The following is a 21,845-nucleotide window of genomic DNA, read 5'->3' as shown; positions in this document are numbered from 1 at the left end:
AGTGCCTGAGGGAACAGAATCTCCTCAGGCTGCAGCTTTGGCAGCCAAACTGCTACAGCAGCAAAGTTGCAGTTGCTGATTAGGACAGCCGAGGCTTAAAAGGCAGCAACAGTTATAAAGAAAAACAAGAATGATGATACTTAAGCAGATGGCACTTGTTGCCAAGTGAGGAGAGGTTGGCTTTACTTCAGAGAAGACAGACAGTTTACCCATAAAAACAGTAGAAAGGCAGAAGCAGTGCACAGATACAAATCACTATGGAGATGAGGTAATGGTGGTTTGTGGATCTTAGCTTACTTACTGCCTCATTTGTCTGGAAGTAAAGCAAGGATGAGCACAAAATGGGACTAGTCATCAAAGAAGAGGGTGAGAACACTGATTAGGAGGAATATGAGTGGACCTGTAAAGCTGTATTTTACCAGGCATGACACTGTCCCTTAGTTTATACCTTAGTAGAGAGAATACTGAGAAAAAGCTGGAGCCCATACCTGGTAGAATCATGCAAGGAGGTACTGCTGACTGCCCCTTATGCTGGACAGAGTCTAACTGGGAGTTTTTACTTAGTTCTTGGGTCTGTGCATTTTCCTTGTCTTTAATTTGAGCTGCTGCTACTTCTGTTTCCGAAAGCAGTGCAACATCCTTGGCTGGAGTCACGTCGTTGTCCAAGGTCAACCCTGTTCCTAAGGGCAGAATGGCATCCTCAGCCAGGGGAGCCTCTGTTTCTGGAGGCAGAGAAATGTCCTTGATTGAGGCCACCTCTTTTTCTGAAAGAGGGGTCGAATTGTTGATCTCAGTCACCTTTGTTTCTGAAAGTATAACCACTTCCTTGTCCAGAGACACTTCTGATTCTGGGAGTGGAGTCTTATCTCTGACCATGTCCAATTTTGCTTCAGGGGGTGGAGCCATACCCTTATCCAGGGTCATTTCACTTTCCAGAGATGGAGTCACGCTTTCGGCCAGAGATCCCTCTGTTTCTAAGGGCAATGTTACATCCTTTGTCGAGGTCATCAGGGTGTCTGAGGGCAGTGCCGAGTCCCTTGCCAAGCCCACCTCTGTTTCTGAGGACAAGTCCATCTCCTCAGCCAAACGTATTTCCACAGAGGACTCAGCATCCTTTGCCAGTGCCACTTCTATGGCTGAGGAGGAAACCATGACATTGACTGGGGTTAGCTCTGTTTCTTTGGGAAGTACCATATCCTCGGGTGGTACCAAGTCCATTTTTACTGCAAATGTCATCTCTGTTTCTTTGGGCAGTGTCACATCCTTGCCTGGAACCATTTCAGTTTCTGTAGGAGGTGCCATATCCTTGGTCAAAGACACATTTTCGGTCGGCAATACAACATCCTTAACAGGGGGCACCTCTGTTCCTACATGTTGTTCCATGTCCTCTGCCAGGAACAGATCGGATTCACTGGATGGCTGCATGACACCTGACAGCATCACATCTGGTTTCCTGGTTTCTTCTGTATCTTTAGCAAATGCCTCTTCGGGTCCTGTGACTGGTGTCGTGTCTGTGGATGAAGATACCTCTGTTTTTCTAGATGGCACCACATCAGCACTCTTCTCTTCGGCCATCATTTCCAATGCTTTATTTGGCAGCTGCTCTTTTACTGATTCCACTTCTATTTCCTTGGATCGCTCTAAGGAAATTAAAACATTAGGATGTAGCAGGAATAGAGAGGTGGGTCAGAGGTTAAGAACACTGGCTGCTCTTTCACAGGACCTGGTTTCAATTCCCAGCACCCACATGACAGCTCACAACTGTCTGCAACTCCAATTCTAGGGGATACAACAACCTTACACAAATATACACGCAGGCAAAATATCAAAGCACATAAAATAAAAACAAATAAACAAAAAAAAAATCACCAAGATTGGAAAAAGCACAGGGACAAACAGCCAAACTAGTGGAAACACATGAACTATGAACCAATAGCTGAGGAGTCCCTGGACGGGAGGAAGGAGCAGAAAGGAGAGGGGACAGAGAGCCCACAGTGGGCCCACCTGCTTCTTAGGCTGGGAAGCCAGCGAAGGCTGATGACATAATTAAAGACCAAATCCTTACAGCCCCCAACTGGATCAAGCCCTCTGGATAAGTGAGACAGTTGATTAGCTTGAACCATTTGGGAGGCACCCAGGCAGTGAGTGGGATCGGGACCTGTCCTCAGTGCATGAGCTGGCTGTTTGGAACCTGGGGCCTATGCAGGGACACTTTGCTCAGCCTGGGAGGAGGGGACTGGACCTGCCTGGAGCTGAATCCCCAGGGGAGTCCTTACCCTGAAGGAGATGGGAATGGGGGGTGGGTTGGGGGAGGGGGGGGGAGTAAGAGGAGGGAGGACAGGGGAATCCATGGCTGATATGTAAAATCAAATCAAATTATGAAATAAAAAAAATTACTTTCTGGCTACACAGAGAAACCCTGTCTCAACCACGACCCCCCTTCCCCAAAATTTACTTTCTGGGCTGGAGAGATGGGTCAGCAGTTAAGAGCAAAGACTGTTTTTCCTGGTTTTATTCCCAGCACCCACATGGTGGCTCACAAGCATCTATAACTCCAGTTCCAAGGGATTTGATGCCCATTTCTGGTCTCTGTGGGCACCAGGCACACATATGGTACACTTACATATAAACAGACAAAACAGTCACATCTAGAAAATTTAAAGTTATGAAAACTACTTTCTTAGGAAACACGAAATACTTGGATTTTATAAATATCAGATTTATATAAATTAAGAAGCTGCAGAGTTAATGTATGATGTCTGTCTTTGACAACATTTAAAAGAATGAAACAATGCTAAAAGACAAGTCATTATCTCTTGGTTTTTTGGCTGCCATCAAGTGTGCTAAGAATAGAAGATGTGGAGAAGGCATGACCAAGAGAGAAAATACATGATTAAATAAAAGAACAGTTATGCCTTTAATCCCAGCACTTGGGAGGCAGAGGCATGTGGATCTCTGAGTTTGAGGCCAGCCTGGGCTACACAGTGAGTTTCAGGGCAGACTCCAAAGCTACACAGAGAAACCCTGTCTGGAAAAACAAAACAACAACAAGCCAGTTATGTAATCAATCATAATCAAAGTTCAAGGCCAGCCTGATCTACACAGGATCTATACTGAGACTCGGTCTCAAAACCAAAGAAAACAAGACAAGTTTGTCTGTATCTGCTATAAACTGCTGAAAAAAGTTGGGGCTTTGTGATTACTGGTGCCATAACCAATAACTGACAAAGTAGCTTTTAATGATTTACCTGCTGCCGTCTGTAGGGTTTCTATACTACCTTCTGGAGAAACCAAGGATTCTGAGTATGGAGAGTTTGAGGCTTCCACAGACCACTCCTGAGATGCAACAGCCATGGGAGCAAATGAGTCACCGGGAAGCATACCTAATGAAACAGTTTTTAAATGTGGTCATCAATGGAGGGGGAAAGGCATTTGACAGCTTAAATCAGTGACCACACAAACCCAAGGACCAATAAGAGTAGAGGTTTTACAGGAAGGTCTGGCATTCTTCAGTTTTGTGTTAATTGTTGGTTTTTAAAGATTTACTTAATTGGTGCTGCAGTTACGACCTTCCCCACGTGGTTTCTATATCAAACTGGTCCTTCACAAAAACAGCAAGTGCTCTTAATACCTAAGACACCTCATGTCAGGTTTGAGATAAACTGTTACCAGGCAAAGAGTAACACTATATCCTAGTAGCACCAGGGACACATATTTATTACTTCCTACTGATGTCACAGAGATTTAAAATACTGAAGACTACCAATATCAACTTCAATGGAATATAGTAGATAGCAAATTATTGTGAGCCTTCATTCACGTATAAAGCAATATTAGAGCTGGGAAGTGGTTTGTGCACGCCTTTAATCCCAGCACTTGGGAGGCAGAAGCAGGTGATATCTCTATGTTCAAGGCCAGCCCTGGTCTACAGAACAAGTTTCAGAACAGCCAGGGCTATCCAGAGAAACCCTGTCTTGAAAAACCAAAAAAAACAAGCAAACATAAAACAAGACTAGAATCTGCCTTTATGAAAATGCTTAATAAATTATTAGCAAGTTGACAAATACAAGAATTATGCTCTTTTATGTCAGACATAATATGAGACTTACTATCAGATGGTTCCAGCTATTACCAGCTATTAAATTCTCTCTTTCTTCCTTTCTTTCTATTTTTTTAGGAAACAGAACCTCACTGTTAGCCTTAAACTCCTGAGCTCACGTGATGCTCCTGTAAAGGGTTTCTCTGTGTAGCTTTGCGCCTTTTCATGGAACTCGCTTTGTAGCCCATGGTGGCCTCGAACTCACAGAGATCCGCCTGGCTCTGCCTCCCGAGTGCTGGGATTAAAGGCAAGAATGTCTTTTATAAAAGACAACTATTCAGGAATTCAGGATGATCGGTACAGTGGGCTATTTAGATTGGGCTAGAAAAGAGCAGAAAGACTGATTAGAAGACTAATAGGGTGATCTAGATGTGAAGGGATTTAAATGGAAAGAAACCAAAGAGGACACAAAAGAACCTAAGGCATACTCTTCTAAGACAAGAGCATGGGTGGGGGGCACACAGCCAGACTCTGAGCTGCCAGCAAAGGTGCAGGATCATGAGTGTGAGCCCACTCCAGACAACACAGTAAGACTTTGTCTAAAAATAAATGGAGAATCATAGACTTCAAAGGAGGGGAACAGAAAAGAAAGTGGCCAGAAGACACTCAGAGCAAGTAAAACATAAAAATGCCAACAGACAAGATGAGGGTACTACTGATTGTTTACAATGTACCCCAACACCATGCTATATTTTTAACATCTCTAAACAAGGAACAAATGCTGGCTCCATTGTATATATTTAAAAGATCAGTGGAGAGGTCTGTGGCTCAGCTGGATTACTTGCCCAGCAAGCATCAAGAGCTGCTGTGATCCAATGCTTTATAGCCAGGTCCCAGTGGGTTCCATATATCATCTCAGTACTTGGTAATGGAGGCAGGAAGAGTAGAAGAGGTAATTCTTTGCTACGTAACAAATCTGAGGACAACCTAGGATACATGAGATACTATCTCAAATAATAATAAATATTAAAAAACTGAAATTTATGAAGTAATTTTTATGTGCACAAAGAATCTGACCATATATTACAGGATTCAAGGTCTTATAAAAAATCCAAATGTGAATTCTCTAATTTGCCACTCACTGGGAGACCCTAAAAATCCTTACATTTTCAGTTTCAGTCCAAGGTGCTATGTAATATGGTGTTTTAAAGTGTGTGTGTGTGTGTGTGTGTGTGTGTGTGTGTGTGTGTGTGTGTGAGTGACTACTGGAGCCATAAAACATACACACACACACAAACACACAGATCTTTCATGATTTCACATTAGTCCAGGTGTGGAGAAGAGAGAATCAGGAATTTAATGATACCCTTTACATAGATAAAGCCAGGCTAAGCTGATTTCTTATGTAGAACATCCCCCAAAATTTTTATTTTATTTTTCACTTTATCATTTGTCATTTATTGTATGGATCTTTGTACAATGAATAAAGGATAGATACTGGATCTGGCTGAAGCCATACCATAACTGTCTTGCAGAGGGTCACTTTGCTCCATAAATGCTGAAGCTTTTGTGGGTCCACTGGAGACAAAGAGCAGATCTGCCAGGCCATCATCAGGGTGCACCTTAAACGGATCTAGAATAACAACAGAATCATACAGTGAATGCAATTAGAAAGATTATTATCTCTTACTTCCTATTAACATTGATTTGTTACATTTGTATTGCCAATAGTAAATTAAATAAAATAACATGACTACATGACAAAGAAGCAATAAATATTCACTGATTCATTTGGTATAACAAAATATAATCCATTGTTCTCTTAAAATATGATTACCTAGGAGAGCCAGCAAACATAAAACCTCATGAACGAACACTCAATACTCCATGCCATAAAAACATGAATGCCTGAGTTAGATCCTCAGCACCCACAAAAATAAAGACTGGTATGGTTGTACATGCTTATAATTTCAGTGCTAGAGACACAAACACACATACACAAACACATAAAAATTAAAAACCAAATAATAAAATGTTGTAGGATATTATTTTAAGGTGTGTTACTTTTGTTTATGTTGCACTTGTTTAACTCTGTGAAGCTGTGTTATTGTGCCTGTCTAACACTCCTGATGATCTAGAACTGAATGGTCAATAACAAGACAGGAAAAAGGACAGGTGAGGCTGGCAGGCAGAAAATATAAAGAAGGAGAAATCTGGGAGGAGAGGGCTCGGAGACAAAGAAGGAGGAGGACTCCTGGGCCAGTCACCCAGCTACACAGCAAGCCACAGAGTAAGAGTACAATTTACAGAAGTAAGAGAACGGGAAAAGCCCAGAGGCAAGAGGTAGATGGGATAATGTAAGTTAAGGAAAGCTGGCTAGAAACTAAGCTAAGCTAAGGCCGAATATTCATAATTAAAAATAAGCCCCCCTATATGATTTTGTTTAAGAGCTGGGTGGCAGGCCCCCTGAAAGAGTGAAAACAAGCAACAACAATAGAATGTATAGTGGGCATGAAGATACATGCCTGTAATCCCAACACTCTCAAGTTCAAAGCCAAAATCAGCAACAAAATGAGATCCTGTCTCCAAAAAACCAAACCAAACTAATTCAGCTAGAAGGTTATTCATAGAACAAGAACAGGTATCTCTTGTGGGCATTGTGAAGAAGACCGCATTTCGAATGCTTGCTGAGATCAGTATGGTGGTGAATGAAGGCTTTAACCCAAGTTCTAGGCCAGCCAGTCCTTACATAGCAAGATAAAATCTTGGTTCAGACCGCAGTAGCACACCTTTAATTCCAACACTTGGGAGGCAGAGACAGGCAAATCTCTTTGAGTTCGAGGCCAGCCTGGTCTACAGAGCGAGATCCAGGACAGGCATCAAAACTCCATGAAGGAACCCTGTCTGGGGGGAAAAAAAATCAAATCTTGGGACTAGAAGAAAACTTTTGAGAGTCAGTTCTCTGGCATAAAATAAGCACTGCTATTACTGAAATAATTTCTGTGAAAAGAATTAGGGTGCTAATGGATTCCTGAACCTTTAGCTTTTAATGTACATGAATGTGAGACAATTTATTAGTAACTGGTTTTGAAAAGATTATTTTAAAAAAGAAAAAAAAAAAAACTACAGGGAATTAAATGTTTCTGAAGAAAGGGTAAATAAAGCTGGCTATGGCTGACCTACCCGTGTAATCCTAGCATTTTGAAAGGCTGACAGATGGGAGATTTGTTACTGTGGACTACAGTATGAGACCTTATTTCAAACACAGAAAGAAAAAGGAGGATAAAGATAAAAGTCCAAGCGAATGTCTACAGAAAATAATTATACTTTGGCCATGCCTTACTGATCTATTTTGAAGCCCAAATGCTTTATCTTAGTGGGAGCTACAGCCTTGTCACCTATTACCTCACAGCTCACATTTAGCAATCACACACACACACACACACACAGCCTGCACTTACCAGTCTGGTTAGTACCTAACACTCCCTGAGGCTGGAAACAAAAGCTTGCATCTTCTGGCCAGTTCTGGCTGTTCTGATATTCCTGGTAGGCAATTTTCTCTTCAAGGAAGTCAGTGGGAGACCCTTAAGATACAAACACAAAATAAGTTACAAGATACTACTATTTCCAATCTATTAGAATTTACAAGTTACAAATAGAACAATATATCACAGTCACATCTAATAAACATCTTTGGGGGGGGGAAGTTGTTTTGTGTGTGTGTGTGTGTGTTTTTGAGACAGGTTTCTCACTAGGTAGCCCTATCTGCCTACAACTGTTTCCCAGAGTACTAAGATTAGAGGTGTGGGCTATTGAGTCCAGAAAGGAGAAAAAAATGGTTTTTAAAGCTAGAAGGAAATGGAAAGGTACTCCACAGTCAAGAATGAAAGATTCAGTACTAAGGTAATTCTTGGACAAGCAAGATAGCTGAGTTGTAAAGATACCTGCTATCAAGCCTGATGACCTAAGTTTGATTCCTAGGACCCACATGGTAGAAGGAGGAACCAACTCCTGGGAGGTTGATGACTGACTTCCACATGTGTACCATGCACTTGCTCCCAGACACACATACACAAAAAAAATTTAAACAAACAAACAAAGGTAATTCTCAAATTAACCCATAGATTCAGGGCAATTCTTGAATTTTGGCTTTCAGGCTAAAATTTAAGTTTAGATTCAAAGCAAATAAAATTTAAAAATAACAGTATTTTGAAAAGCTGTCTATTCCATAATCTATACAGAAGTTAAAAGTAAAAAATTATACCAAAAACAATTTTGAAGAAAAAATAAGTTTCAGGGCTTATAGTGCCTGATTTGCCAAGGCAGTGTAAGCACACAGGCTTCCTTTGGTACTGACCACATACGTAAGCTCCAACTCTGTGCCTGACATAAAACAAGTAGTCAAGTGCTGTTATGGGGAAAAGAACTCAAAGAAAAAAACAAAGACAAAACAAAACAAAATTGTTAAGAGTCAATTGGCACCAGGCAGAGCTCTGTGAGTTCAAGGCCAGCCTGGTTTACAGCACGTGAGATCCCGGACAGGTCCAAAACTAGAGAGAAACCCTGTCTTGAAACCCTACCCCCACTCCCACCACCACCCCCAAAAAGGTCAACTGGCTTATCCCAGCACTTGGGAGACAGAAGCAGATGGATTCCGGTGAGTCTGAGAACAGCCTGATCTACATAGCAAGTTCCAATAGAGTCAGAACTACATAGTGAGACCCTGTCTCCAGGGATTTTAATTAAAAAAAAAAGAAAAAAAAAAAAAAAGGATGAGGGGGATCCTTTGGGTTTCATCAAAGATGCCAACATAAGTAAAGAGTTTAAGGGGGACTGAAACAGAGTTTCACTATGTGGCCCTGGCTAGGTGGATTGTAGGTTCTGGATGTAGACAACCTTGACCTTGGAATTGTTTCCTGAAGGCTGTAGTCCCAAGTGTGGCCACCATTCCCATGTGGCTGTAATCACAAGTGTGGCCACCATTCCCAAGTGGCTGTTTTTTTCTCTGTTAAATTTTCTTTATGTGTATGAGTGGTTTTCGCCTGTGAGTATGCATGTGCATGGTCAGAAGAGGGCATCGGGTCTTTGGAACTTTAGTTACGAGACAACATATGGATACTGGGAACCAAACCCAGGACCTCTGCAAGAACAACCTTTACTCGTTCATCTCTATAGCCCCTGACAGCTTTTCAGCAAGTAACACAGAAGTAACTGGATACTTCATTTACACCATCTATAAAAGTTAACCCCGATACATCAAAGACCTAAAAAGAATTATATTCTTAAAAATTTGTAAAATGCTACAGGTTATGTAAAGACATGTAAAAACATGTTTTTTTGCATCAAGAAAAGCACTATACACAGAGAAAAAAATGTGCAAATTCCACATCAAAATTTCAAACTGATGAGCAAAGCAGAGCAGCACACAAGAGGTACAGTAAGGATTGGGAAGGCCAGACTGCCACAACATACACGCACACGATTTAGAAGATCATAAACCTTTATTAAAGGGCTTACACAGAGAAAAGGTTATAATTAATTATAGTTAAATTAAAAGTCAACTGAGAATGTCAAGGTTAAAGCACTGCTTGCTCTTCAAGTCTGAGTTCAATCCAGAACACATGGTGCTCACAACATCTGTAATGAGATCTGTCTTCTGCTGTGGAACATACAACAGAACAATGTATACATAATAAAAAAAAAAAATAAAAGTCAATTTAATAATAGACATTTCAATAAAATATATACAATGGATATTACACATAGGAAAGCAGTTCATTTTTTTTAAAGTGTTTCTTTCTTTCTCTTTTTTTAAATACTTATTTATTTATTTATTTATTTATTTATTTATTTATTTATTTATTTATTTATTATACAGCATGTATGACTGGCCAGAAGAGGGCACCAGATCTCATTACAGATGGTTGTGAGCCACCATATGGTTGCTGGGAATTGAACTCAGAAGCTCTGGAAGAGCAGTCAGTGCTCTCAACCTCTGAGCCATGTCTCCAGCCCCGAAAGCAGTTCATTATTATTAGTCACTAAGGAAATACAAATTAAAATGCTAATGAGGAGCCACAATATTAAATATTTTTTAAAAGTCTATATATAATCAGCTAGGGTATAAGTGAATGGTACAGGCTGTGAGTTTAATACCAAAGCACTGGTGAAGTGAAGGCTGAAGAGATGACTCAGTGGTTATGAGTACTTGCTGTTCTCGCAGAGGATACAAGTTTGGTTCCTAGCACCCATGTTGGGTGACATACAAGCACCGGTAATTCAAACTCTGGGATATCTGATACCTCGAGACTGTGGGCATCTATCTGCACTCTCATACAAACACTCACACTTAATCCCAGCATTCAGGAGGCAGAGGCAGGCAGATCTGTGTGAGTTCAATCTAAATATCAAATTCCAGGCCAGCCAGGATTACATAGTGAGACCTTGTCTCAATAAATAAATAAATAAATAAATAAATAAATAAATAAATAAATATCTAAAAATTAAAAGCTGTGATCACTAAGTCTGACAATACCAGAAGATTTTAATGATTTGGGAAACCTGGAAACTTTCTGTTAAAAATATAAATGGACCAGGTGGTGATGGGGCACACCTTTAATCCCAGCACTTGAGAGACAGAGGCCAGGGGATCTCAAGGACAGCCTGGTCTACAAAGAGAGTTCCAGAACAGCCAAGGCTACAAAGAGAAACCCATGAGGGAAGAGGGGGATGTAAAATGGTACAGGCAATCTGGGAATGATTGATGGTTTCCTTTTGTTTATTTAAATATTTATTTGTGCACATCTGAGTGAGAGAGAGAATGTGAGAACATGTGGAGGCTAGATGACAACTTGCAAGAGTCTGTTCTCTCTACGTGGGTCCTGGATATTGAACTCCAATCAAGCTTGGCGACCAATGCCCTTACCTGCTGAGCCATCTTGTCAATTTCCATTGTTTAAATAATATCTTTACTGAGGTATAATTCACATCAGTGAAATTCATCCTTTTTAAATGCAGGATTCAGGGGGATTGGTATGTTGACAGAAATGTACTAGATCTTATTTTGGAACATTTTCTTCATTCTCAAAAAAATTCTATGTCCTTCCATTGCCCGAGTTTACCTTGAGCCTGATACCAACTTTTTGTTTCTATGGACTGACTTACATCAGGTATTTGATATAAATATAATGATAATATATGTGGCCTTTTGTAACTGGCCTCTTTCATTTACAGTAATGATTCCAAAGTTCTGTTATGCTGTATCGTAACTCAGAATTTCTTTTCTTTCCAAATCATACAGCCACATGATACTCCATTGTGTGACCACCTCACATTTTCATCCACTCTTTAGCTTAGGGTTGGTTGGTCCTACTTTTTAGCTCCTTAAGTAACTCATGAACACATAAAACTACATTCTTAAGATATGTGCCTGTAAGCAGAATTGCAAGGTTATGTAACAAGTTCATGTAGAACGTTCTGAGGAGCGGTGTAATTCTAACAGCAATACATAATTGGCTTTATTTTTTTCCATGTCTTTATCAGTGCCCATCTTATTTTAGTTCTATACTACATCTGGCTGTGAGGTTTTTTTGGTTTTTTTTTTTTTTGTTCTTTTTGTTTGTTTGTTTTTTAAGGATTTATTTCTTTATTATGTATACAGCATGTATGACTGCAGACCAGAAGAGGGCACCAGATCTCATTACAGATGGTTGTGAGCCACCATGTGGTTGCCGGGAATCATATTCAGGACCTCTGGAAGAGCAATCAGTGCTCTTATCCTCTGAGCCATCTCTCCAGCCCTTTTGTTTTGTTTTTAATTTATTTATTATGCATACAGTGTTCTGCCAGCAACCTTGCAGACCGGAAGAGGGCACCAGATTTCATTACAGATAGTTGTAAACCATCATGTGGCTGCTGGGAATTGAACTCAGGATGTCTGGAAGAAGAGTCAGTGCTCTTAACCTCTGAGCCATCTCTGGCTGTGAGGTTTTTTTTGCTTTAAAGATTTTCCCCCTCTGGGAGCTGGAGAGATGGCTCAGTGGTTAAGAGTGCATACTGCTCTTGCAGACCTGATTATCTGTTCCCAGCACCCACATGGAGTGGCTGTAAGTACCTGTAACTACGGTTCCAGAGGAATTAAAAACCTCTGGCCTGGAAACATTCTGAGACAAATGAACTCATGTACACACAAACAAAACAAAACAAAACAAAACACACACACACACACACACACACACACACACACACACACACACGTAAATTTTTGTTCTTTTTTCTCCCCTAACTTTGTTGTTTAGGTCTGCATCTCCCTGTAAACAAATTATGTGGATCATCTTTGGTACAAAACAATAGGTTTATTGTGACATTATTTTGTATATTCCCAACATACTTTGGTCACATTCATTCATCATATCACCTCTTGTACCTTTCTCTTCTCAAATACCTCCTATATTACTTTCTTGTTTATGTATCTTCCCTAGAGTTCAAATACACTAGAGAAAGCATGTGATGATTTGTGAAGCCTGGTTTATTTACTTACTTTATTTTATTTACATGATGATTTCCAGTTCCACTCATTTCCTGAAAACTTAATTTCATTGTTTTTCATGGATGAATAATTCTACAGTGTGTATATGTTTGTGTCAAACTTTATTCATTTGTTGTCAATGATCAACTATTATGGCTATTATGAATCAAAATGTCATAAACACAGGTATCCATGTGTTTCTGCTATATGTATGATGATAAGTTGTAAATCGGAGAAGTGGATACAAGGGTACATTTTCCTTACATCTTCTGGAGAAGACACATTCAAGTGTGGTTATTAGGCTACTTCTTTCAAGAAGGGAACGGCAGCACAGCCTGAAGCAGCTCTCAGGAGCCTCGTTCAAAACAGGCAGCCTCTAGCTATCAGTATTATTAATGAGCAGCTTTAGCAGAAACTCACTCCCACATCTTCAGCAGATACTGCTGACCCAGATTCTGTTCTTAAAACTCCTCAGCTAAGTAGGTAAACTCCCCTGTAGGAACAATGGCATTTGACTAAATTTAATTTTTTTTTTTTTTTTTTTTTTTTTTTTTTTTATTTAAAGACAGCAGCTCACTCTACAGTCCAGGCTGGTCTCAAACTCTTACAAAACCCCTGAATACTGGCCTGGATTACATATATGAGCCATTATGTCTAGCTTTTGGATTTCTTGTTTTTATTAATGTAATTGTACTCTACTCAGAGCCTATTTTAGTAAAAGATTGAACAATAGAACTGTTAATAGTAATTCAATTTACATGAGGAAATGATGGGGACATCATTAGTCACCTTTAGAAACCTTGTTTTTTTTCCCCCCGCTGGGTGGTGGTGGTGGTGGCGGCGGCGGCGGCGGCGGTGGCGCATGCCTTTAATCCCAGCACTGGGGAGGCAGAGGCAGGCAGATCTCTGTGGGTTCAAGGCCAGCCTGGACTACAGAGTGAGTTCCAGGAAAGGTGCAAAGCTACACAGAGAAACCCTGTCTTGAAAAACCAAACAAACAAAAGAAACCTTGGTTTTTTTTTTCGAGGCAGTGTTGGTGCACATCTTTAATCCCAGCACTCAGGACACAAAGGTAAGATGATCTCTCAGTTACAGGCCAGCCTAGTCTACAGAGTGGGTTCCAGGACCCCCCAAGGCTACATAGAGAAACCTTGTCTCAAACAAAACAAAACAAACAAACAAGAAAACCAGCAAGACGGCTTAGTAGGTAAAGGCACATTGAGCACAACCCTGGCGACCTGACTGGGTAGAGCTCCAGAAGCTGAGTAAAGGGAGGAGATAATTAACTCCATAAAGCTGTCCTCTGACCTCTACACATACGCTGTGATACTCGGACCCCACCCCCATGCACACATAATAGTAATATTAAAACTGTTTTAAAAAATGGGTTGAAGAGGTAACTTGGTGGTTAAGAGTAGTTACTACTCTTACCGAGGATCCAGGTTCAGTTCCCAGCACCCACACAACAGCTAACAACTGTTTCTAATTCCAGTTCCAAGGAATCTGAGGACCTCTTCTAATCACTTGCACATACATACATACATATAGGCAAAAGACTCATGCACATAAAATAGTAATCAAAAAATGAGAGAGAAAGAGAGAGAATAGTAGGTGACAGGAACCACTTTCCATGAAACTGATTAGCTACCAGAAAAATCAAGTGGGTAAATAAATGTTAATAAATACCAATTAGTCAAATATTGCATCTTTGTATCAAAACCAGATTAATCCTGTATGAGAATGTCTGACTCAAGTGGACAGACCTTCTACTTGAGTATGTATTAATTAATTAATTAATAAATATTTGTTTATTTATTTATTTTTGGTTTTTTGATTGAGGGTTCTTATGTCACTCTGACTGTCCTGGAACTCTTTCTGTAGACCAGGCTGACTTCTGCAAGGAATAAAAGTGTGCACCACCACTTTCAGCTTAGACTCTGGGTTTTAATATAATAGCATAAAAAACTTTGCTACTGTAGTTTCTTTTTCTTTTTTAAGATTTATTTATTTATTATGCATACAATGTTCTGTTTGCATGTATCCCTGCAGGCCAGAAGAGGGCACCAGATCTCATTACAGATGGTTGTGAGCCACCATGTGGTTGCTGGGAAGTGAACTCAGGACCTCTGGAAGAAAAGCCAGTGTTCTTAACCTCTGAGCCATCTCTCTAGCCCACTACTGTGGTTTCATACACACATTGCTAATAACCTTTAAGATTTATCACCTGTCAAGCTTTCACACCAAATCAGAGAGTATATATAATTAGTTACCTGGGGGGCGGGGGATTCAATACTCTATCTCTCAAGTATTTATATGTGGGAAACAACTTCCTCATGTACTTCAACCCAAACAACATATGATGCCAGATTGAACGTGGTACCTACCATATCTTTACCTGGCACCTAACTGGTGTCCAGAAAATGATGTTAAATGATTTTTCAAGTAATTACAAGCAATGGTGGATTTCTCGCTTTACAGGGCTGCATAGTCTAAAAATATAAATAAAAAATTCTGGAACCCCATAGGACACAAAATCAAGTATTAAATTAGTATGTAAATATTAACTCTCCTCTTGTTTCTAGTCCTCTTAAATTCGGCTCTGCGAGTCAGCTGAGGACTGGCTTGGTTTCCCAACCTTCTCTCTGGTCCAGAGCTGGCCATAGTCTGACCTGGGCAGCAAAGACAGGCATTCAGCCAGGTGGGCTTTTTGTTTTTGTTTTTTAAAGACAGGGTTTCTCTGTGTAGCTTTGATGCCTGTCCTGGAACTCGCTCTGTAGACCGGGCTGGCCTCGAGCTCACAGAGATCTGCCTGGCTCTGCCTCACCAGTGCTGGAATTAAAGGTGTGCACCACCCCTGCCAGGCCTTGATTCATTTATTTAAAAAAAAAAAAAAAAAGCCAGATGTGGTGGTGGCGCACGCCTTTTAATCCTAGCACTTGGGTGGCAGAGGCAAGTGGATCCCTGTGAGTTTGAGGTCAGCCTGGTCTACAAAGAAAGTTCCATCACGCCAGGAAAGTGAGACTGTTTCAAGTAGGTCAGGTCACTATAAAGCTCACTATGTAGGCAAGGATGGTTTTTAATTTCTGATCCTCCTGTCTCTACTTTGCCAAATGGCAGGCTTTTGTCATCTTGGCTGGTTTAGACCCAGGTCTCCTGCTGCTAAGCAGGTACTATACCAAACTGAGCTCCAGCACTGGGCTTTATTTAGTTTTAACCCCTCACCATTCACTCAACCCACAAAATCAAGTACATTGTTTTCCTACCACAGAACTGAGATAAAACCAGAATCCTAGATAAGTCTGCTTTCTTATTTTACTAGTACCCGATAAAAGCACATCACTGCACACTGCACATATCGATACAGCAGTTTTTTCTCTTTTCTGAAGACTGTAACAACACAAGTACTATATCTTTCATACATATTGGTTGTAACCATAACCCACTATACCTGCTTCTGAAGGTTGTCCTCTGACCTCCACACCTGCATATACACCTACAAGAGAGGATGGATAGATGGATGGATGGATGGATGGAGATAGATAGAGATAGATAGATAGATAGATAGATAGATAGATAGATAGATAGATAGATAGATAGATAGAATAAAGAAGGCATCTTTTAACTCAACCATTCTGAATTATTATCATGTAATAATAATAATAATATGTAATAATGTGTATATGCGTGTGTGTATACAAGCAGTTCTCTCCTTCCACCATCTGGGGTTTGAAGAATAAACTCAAGTTATCAGGTATGTCAGTAAGGTCTTTTCCTGCTGAGCCACCTCAAAGGCCCTGAATGTCATCTTCCTGCCTCTACCTCCCAAGTCCTAGGATTATAGGCATAGGTTCTTATGCCCATCTCCTTTCTATTGGTTCCTAGTGGAGACCAAATGCCTAACCATGAGACATAATATAACATGACCCTGTAGTCTCTCAACATGTCCTGCATGTTATCCCTGTAGCTAGGCATGGGCAGTACCCATCAAGTAGAAACAGATTAAAATCAAGCAGGTCCAAAGAGCAGCAGAGGATACAAACTCATTCACTGTTGTCTTCTTTTGCTTCCTCCTCAACCCATGCATGCACGGCCAACTGATTTAGGGAAAAATATGTAATTTATACATGGGTTTATACAACATGCTGGTATTCCCCAAAGTGGAACATCACTGTATCACTAGAGCCCCACCCACAGTAAAACTGAAAGACTGTTGACATAATGACTGTAAGCCATATTCTTTCTCTAGTGACTAGAGTGCTTGCTTGACAGACTCAGTTGATGGACTGAGTTAGCCATTGTGACAATGCATGAACTCAACAACATAGTCTTTCCCCACAGACATCTTACCTGATTAAAGCTAGCAATAAGGAGACCTATTATGTCACCTTTCCTCAGGTGGGACTAGCTAGCCACCTGGTCATACAAAATGACCAGGATGTCATTCCAAAATGGAAAAGAAATAAGTTTTTTTCTCATCAAAATAAAATGGACAACAGAAGAAAGAATGCCTACATCAACATCCTGATATTTCATGCATCTCTGCTTCTAAACCAAGTGAATGATGGGCATTTTAAGATCAAAGAATTGCAGAATGAAGCTCATGTCTGTAGGACTCACTAATTTCAACCTATCCCACCACCTAGAAGGCCTAATTTAAAGAGACAGAAATGCTTGTTGTTCAGTTAGGAGACAACACTCTGAAGGGTTGATTGATCACTGCTTTGAATCAGACACCTTAACACGGAGCTGTTTCCCCTCTGCCAGAATATACACATTTAGAATCAAGGAGAAAGGCAGGTGGGTTCTTTCACATGATTTGTTTATATATGGGCTTGAAGTCCAGTCCTCACACATGCTGAGCGCATGCTCTACCTCTGAGCCATACCCTAAGCCCCTGTCATTCACCACTCTAGAACCCAATAATCAATCCATCACAAAAATGCTTCTTCACTCTGCCAACTGAGTTCTACTAATCTGGAAGTTTTAGTCTCCAAAGGGGAAATAAATCTACCAGCCTACAACTAACAATACAATTAAATTAGAGGATGGGGCTGACTGCCAATTTGGTCAACTGGGACTCTACGTCACTGAACCAATAATCAGAACCTATGGGTTGGAATGACTGAGCTCAAGTATAAAGAAGAAGTTACTATATAAAGAAAGCCAGGAAGACTATCTGGAACCCAGGAGACCCTTTGAAGTACCTCTTCAAACTTCCTTGCCAAAATTGGTGAAAAACTAGAGGACCAAAAAACCAGGCTGGACTAGGGAATGAAAATTTGAGTCATTTCACTAGGTAAAGAAATTCAACTAGCTCAAGTTCTGCCTAAAGAAAGGGAAATATAAAATTGGTAATTCAGGAAGGTGAGGCATGGTGGCACATACGTTAATCCCAGCACTTGGAAGGCAGAGGTAAGTGGATCTTTTGAGTTTGAGACCAGCATGACCTACACAGCAAAACTCCAGGCCTACCAGGGTGAGACAAAGTAATTCCTTATTTCAAAAGAAAGTCACTGGTCTTGTGATCTACATCAACAATGGCCTTGTGACTAATTACACAAATGAGAGCTACATCACAGGTTTCTTTCTGTTTGTTTTTTTGAGACAGAGTCCCTTTATGTCATGCTGACTGTACTGTAACCCTATGTAGACCAGGCTGGAACCACATCCTGACTGCTGGGATTATACGCATGTGCCATGACACCCAGCTGAAAACTATGATAGTTTTATATATTTCCTCTTTCATATGTATGAATGTATATATGTATATTATTTGCTTTGGGGAAAGTTTTCTGTGTGTCCCAGGCTAGCCTCAAATTTGGTATATAGCTGAGGATGACTCTAATTATTCTACCACCACCTCCACAGCACTAGGAATATATATACCTTTAACAGGTCTATTTGTTTTGTTTGAGATAGGGTCTCCTGTATGCAAGGCTGATCTTGAACTTGCTATGTAGTCAAGGATAACCTTGAACTCCTGATCCTCCTGCCTCCACCTCCTGAGTGCTGGGATTACAGGCTCAAATTAACATACCTGGTTTATGTTTGTATTCTAACCATTTTCTTCTTCCCATTATTATGAATTACTGAAGATTAATTTATGAGCTTAGTATGATGGTTCATGACTATAAACTAAGCAGCATGTAGGAGGCAGATAGAGGGAAATTTCTGAAAGTCTAACCTAGCCTGGACTATAGTAAGCATAGCAGCAGGCCATACAGGGATACATAGCAAACTCTGTCTCAAAAAATAACAAACAAGAAGCTAGGGATTAGCCGGGCGGTGGTGGCACACGCCTTTAATCCCAGCACTCGGGAGGCAGAGTCAGGCGGATCTCTGTGAGTTCGAGGCCAGCCTGGGCTACCAAGTGAGTTCCAGGAAAAGGCACAAAGCTACACAGAGAAACCCTGTCTCGAAAAACAAAAAATAAAAAAATAAAAATAAAAATAAATAAATAAATACTAAAGAAGTTAGGGATGGATTTCAGTTGGTAAAGTGCTTGCCCACCATGGACAAAGTCCTAGGTTTATCTTCCAACACCAAATAAACCAGATGAGGTGGTGCATACCTGTTACTAACACTCATGGGGTAGAATGGCAAGAAGATCAAGGCCAGCTGAGGTTACATGACAACCTGTATTTAAATATATATACTGGGCAGGAAAGATAGATGGCTCAGCTGGTGAAAGTACTTGCTCTCAAGCTCGATGACCTGAGTTCAATCCCTAGGCTCCACGTGTTACCCCCGCAGGCTGTTCTCTGATCTACGCAAGTATGCCGATGTACAAGCCATCCCATGTGCACAAGAGATATTAAACATGTAGTTAAATTTTGATAAATATATTGCAATGGAGACACTGACTATAGAGTGAGCATGTCCTCACTTTAGGGAAAAGGTCAGAGCTTTTTCATCATGTGAGGGAGGTCAAAAACACACTATTGGTTTCATTATCGAACAGAGTTCAGACGTATGGAGCAAAGAGCATACGAAAGCTAAGTAGCCAAAAAGGTAGTAAACTGCCAGCCATCCATTACTGTGCCCCAGGTCCAGGCGTACTTACTGGAGCCTGTTCAGACTCCTTTGGCAGTTGTTAAGTACAGAATGCACTAGAAGGGCACCTCTTCTCTATCCCCGTGTGCTTTCTATTTTCTTCCTTCCATAGTGTTCTGCTTTAAAGAACATCGAGTAGCAGTCATGTCAGTAAGTTTCAGTAAGCGCCACCGTAAGCATTTTTATGGGATATATCTGCCAGTATTCTCTAATGGCTTCCAGGTAACTTGGTAGCAAGCATGAAGAAACTCAGCAATGTCAATGAAGCCAAGTAAACGTAAAGAGGACTAGAAATATGGCCAGAGAGATGACAGGGATATCTTGTAGCCCCTTACTGTAGTATATATTGGCTGAAGCTTTTTCTTTGACATAGGTAACCACTGGAGTGTTCGCAGCAAAAGGCCTATGTGCAGGGCCACACCAGATATTAAACTTTTAAATTATTTTTATGTGTATAGGGGTTTTGCCTGCATGATGTCTGTGTACTACGTTAGTGCCTGGTGGCCTCAGAAACCAAAAGAAGGCTTAATAAGATCCCCAAAAACTGGAGTTATGGCTGGTTGTCAACCACCATGAGAGTGCTGAGGATCAAATGTGGGTCCCCTGGAAGAGCAGCCAGTGTTCTTCTGAGTCATTTCTCCAGGCCCCACATAGCATATTTTTAAGAATATACACTGCAAGAAGCATGTAGAAAAGAGCTAGGAGACTAGTTCAGGAGACCTCGGTGTTAGGTGGTAGCTCCAACTAGGGAAAAGACCAGTGGAGAGGTATACTGAGACATGGTCAGGATCTGTGTTTTTCTGAAAAACTAGATATGGGTGGGAGAAATCAGAGTAAGACAGATGTTTCAGTCCACTTGTTTGCTTTAAGATTTATTTATTTATTATGTATACAGCATGTATAACTGCAGGCCAGAAGAGGGCACCAGATCTCATTACAGATGGTTGTGAGCCACCATGTGGTTGCTGGGAATTGAACTCAGGACCTTAGGAAGAGCAGTCAGTGCTCTTAACCTCTGAGCCATCTCTCCAGCCCTCAGTCCACTTGTTAAAGGCAACAGAGTTTACATTTAATGAACAAGGAGCAGGTGTTTTGTTTGGGTCTTATTCTTTTGCAGGTGGTGAGGGAGGGATAATGAGCACAGGTTAGGACATCTGAAATGTTAAATGTTGAGTTCTACATCCAAATGGCAACTTTAACTTCTAATCTTCAGAGGAATTATATCTGTTCTTTTGGTGGGTTTTTTTGTTTGTTTTTGTTTTTTTTGTTTTGTTTTTGTTTTTGTTTTTCAAGACAGGGTTTCTCTGTGTAGTTTTGGTGCCTGTCCTGGATCTAGCTTTGTAGACCAGGTTGACCTTGAACTTACAAGATCCTCCTGACTCTGCCTCCTGAGTGATGGGATTAAAGGTTTGCGACACCCTGCCCGGCCAATATCTGTTCTTACAAAAATGTTCCATTAACTGTCCAGCATTTAAACAGTATTTACATATTTATGCATTCTCTCCACAATTTTTTTTTCATTTTTCAAAACTAAAATTCTGTATCCAAACACTAACTCCCCAATTCCTGCAAGCCGCCATTTTATTTTCCATTTCTATAAACTTGACTCTTCCAGGAGTCTAATATAAATGTTATCATACAGCATCTGTCTTCTGTGACTGGCCTGTTTTCTTTGAGGTACTAGGGATTTGAACCTATGGTCTTGAGCATGCAAACACTCTAAGTCTATTCTACATTCCTCAGAAGTTAATTAGCCCCCTTTCAATTATGATGTCTCATCATAAGGTTCATCCATGTTGTAACCATACCAGAAATTCATATGCCACATTTTACTTATCCAACTCCTGTGTTGATGGGACACTTGAGTAGCTTCTATCATTTGGCTAATATAAATAATACATCTATAAATATGGTTGAACAGAGGCTGGAGAGATGGCTCAGTGGTTAAGAGAACTAACTGGTCCTCCAGAGGACCCAGGTTCAATTCCCAGCACCCACATGGCAGCTCACAATTGTCTGTAGCTCCAGTTCCAGGTGATCTCACACTCTCATACCAATGCACATAAAATAAATTATTAAAAAAAAAATATGGGTGAAAAAGTCTGCTCAAGTCTCTACTTTTGGTTTTATTGGTAAAATATCTGTAAGTCAGATAGTCTTTCTTATTGCTATTTTTTTGTTTGTTTTTTTTTTGTTTTTCAAGACAGAGTTTTTCTGGGTAGTTTT

The 21,845-nt window shown here is 40.5% G+C and overlaps 1 protein-coding gene across 14 annotated transcripts in view; it reads right to left on the bottom strand.

The window, feature by feature from the left end:
* Positions 1–21,845, bottom strand: part of Map4 (microtubule associated protein 4) — a 142,634-nt gene that overhangs the window by 47,937 nt on the left and 72,852 nt on the right. For 12 of the 14 annotated variants that reach the window (XM_037207948.1, XM_028886882.2, XM_028886881.2 and 9 more), the window contains 4 exons: positions 7,501–7,623; positions 5,559–5,672; positions 3,249–3,383; positions 489–1,640 (listed from right to left, as the gene is read on the bottom strand). In XM_037207948.1, coding sequence (XP_037063843.1) covers positions 489–1,640; positions 3,249–3,383; positions 5,559–5,672; positions 7,501–7,623 — 1,524 coding nt within the window. Of the gene's footprint in view, positions 1–488; positions 1,641–3,248; positions 3,384–5,558; positions 5,673–7,500; positions 7,624–15,884; positions 16,060–21,845 lie in introns of those variants that run through there. The other 2 variants (XM_028886880.2, XM_037207957.1) reach the window with 2 other exon arrangements.

Source organism: Peromyscus leucopus, chromosome 7 (genome assembly GCF_004664715.2).
Source record: "Peromyscus leucopus breed LL Stock chromosome 7, UCI_PerLeu_2.1, whole genome shotgun sequence".
In the NCBI taxonomy this organism is placed as follows: Eukaryota; Metazoa; Chordata; class Mammalia; order Rodentia; family Cricetidae; genus Peromyscus; species Peromyscus leucopus.
The sequence above is the reverse complement of the archived record's forward strand: the minus strand, read 5'-3'. Positions and strand labels throughout refer to the sequence as shown.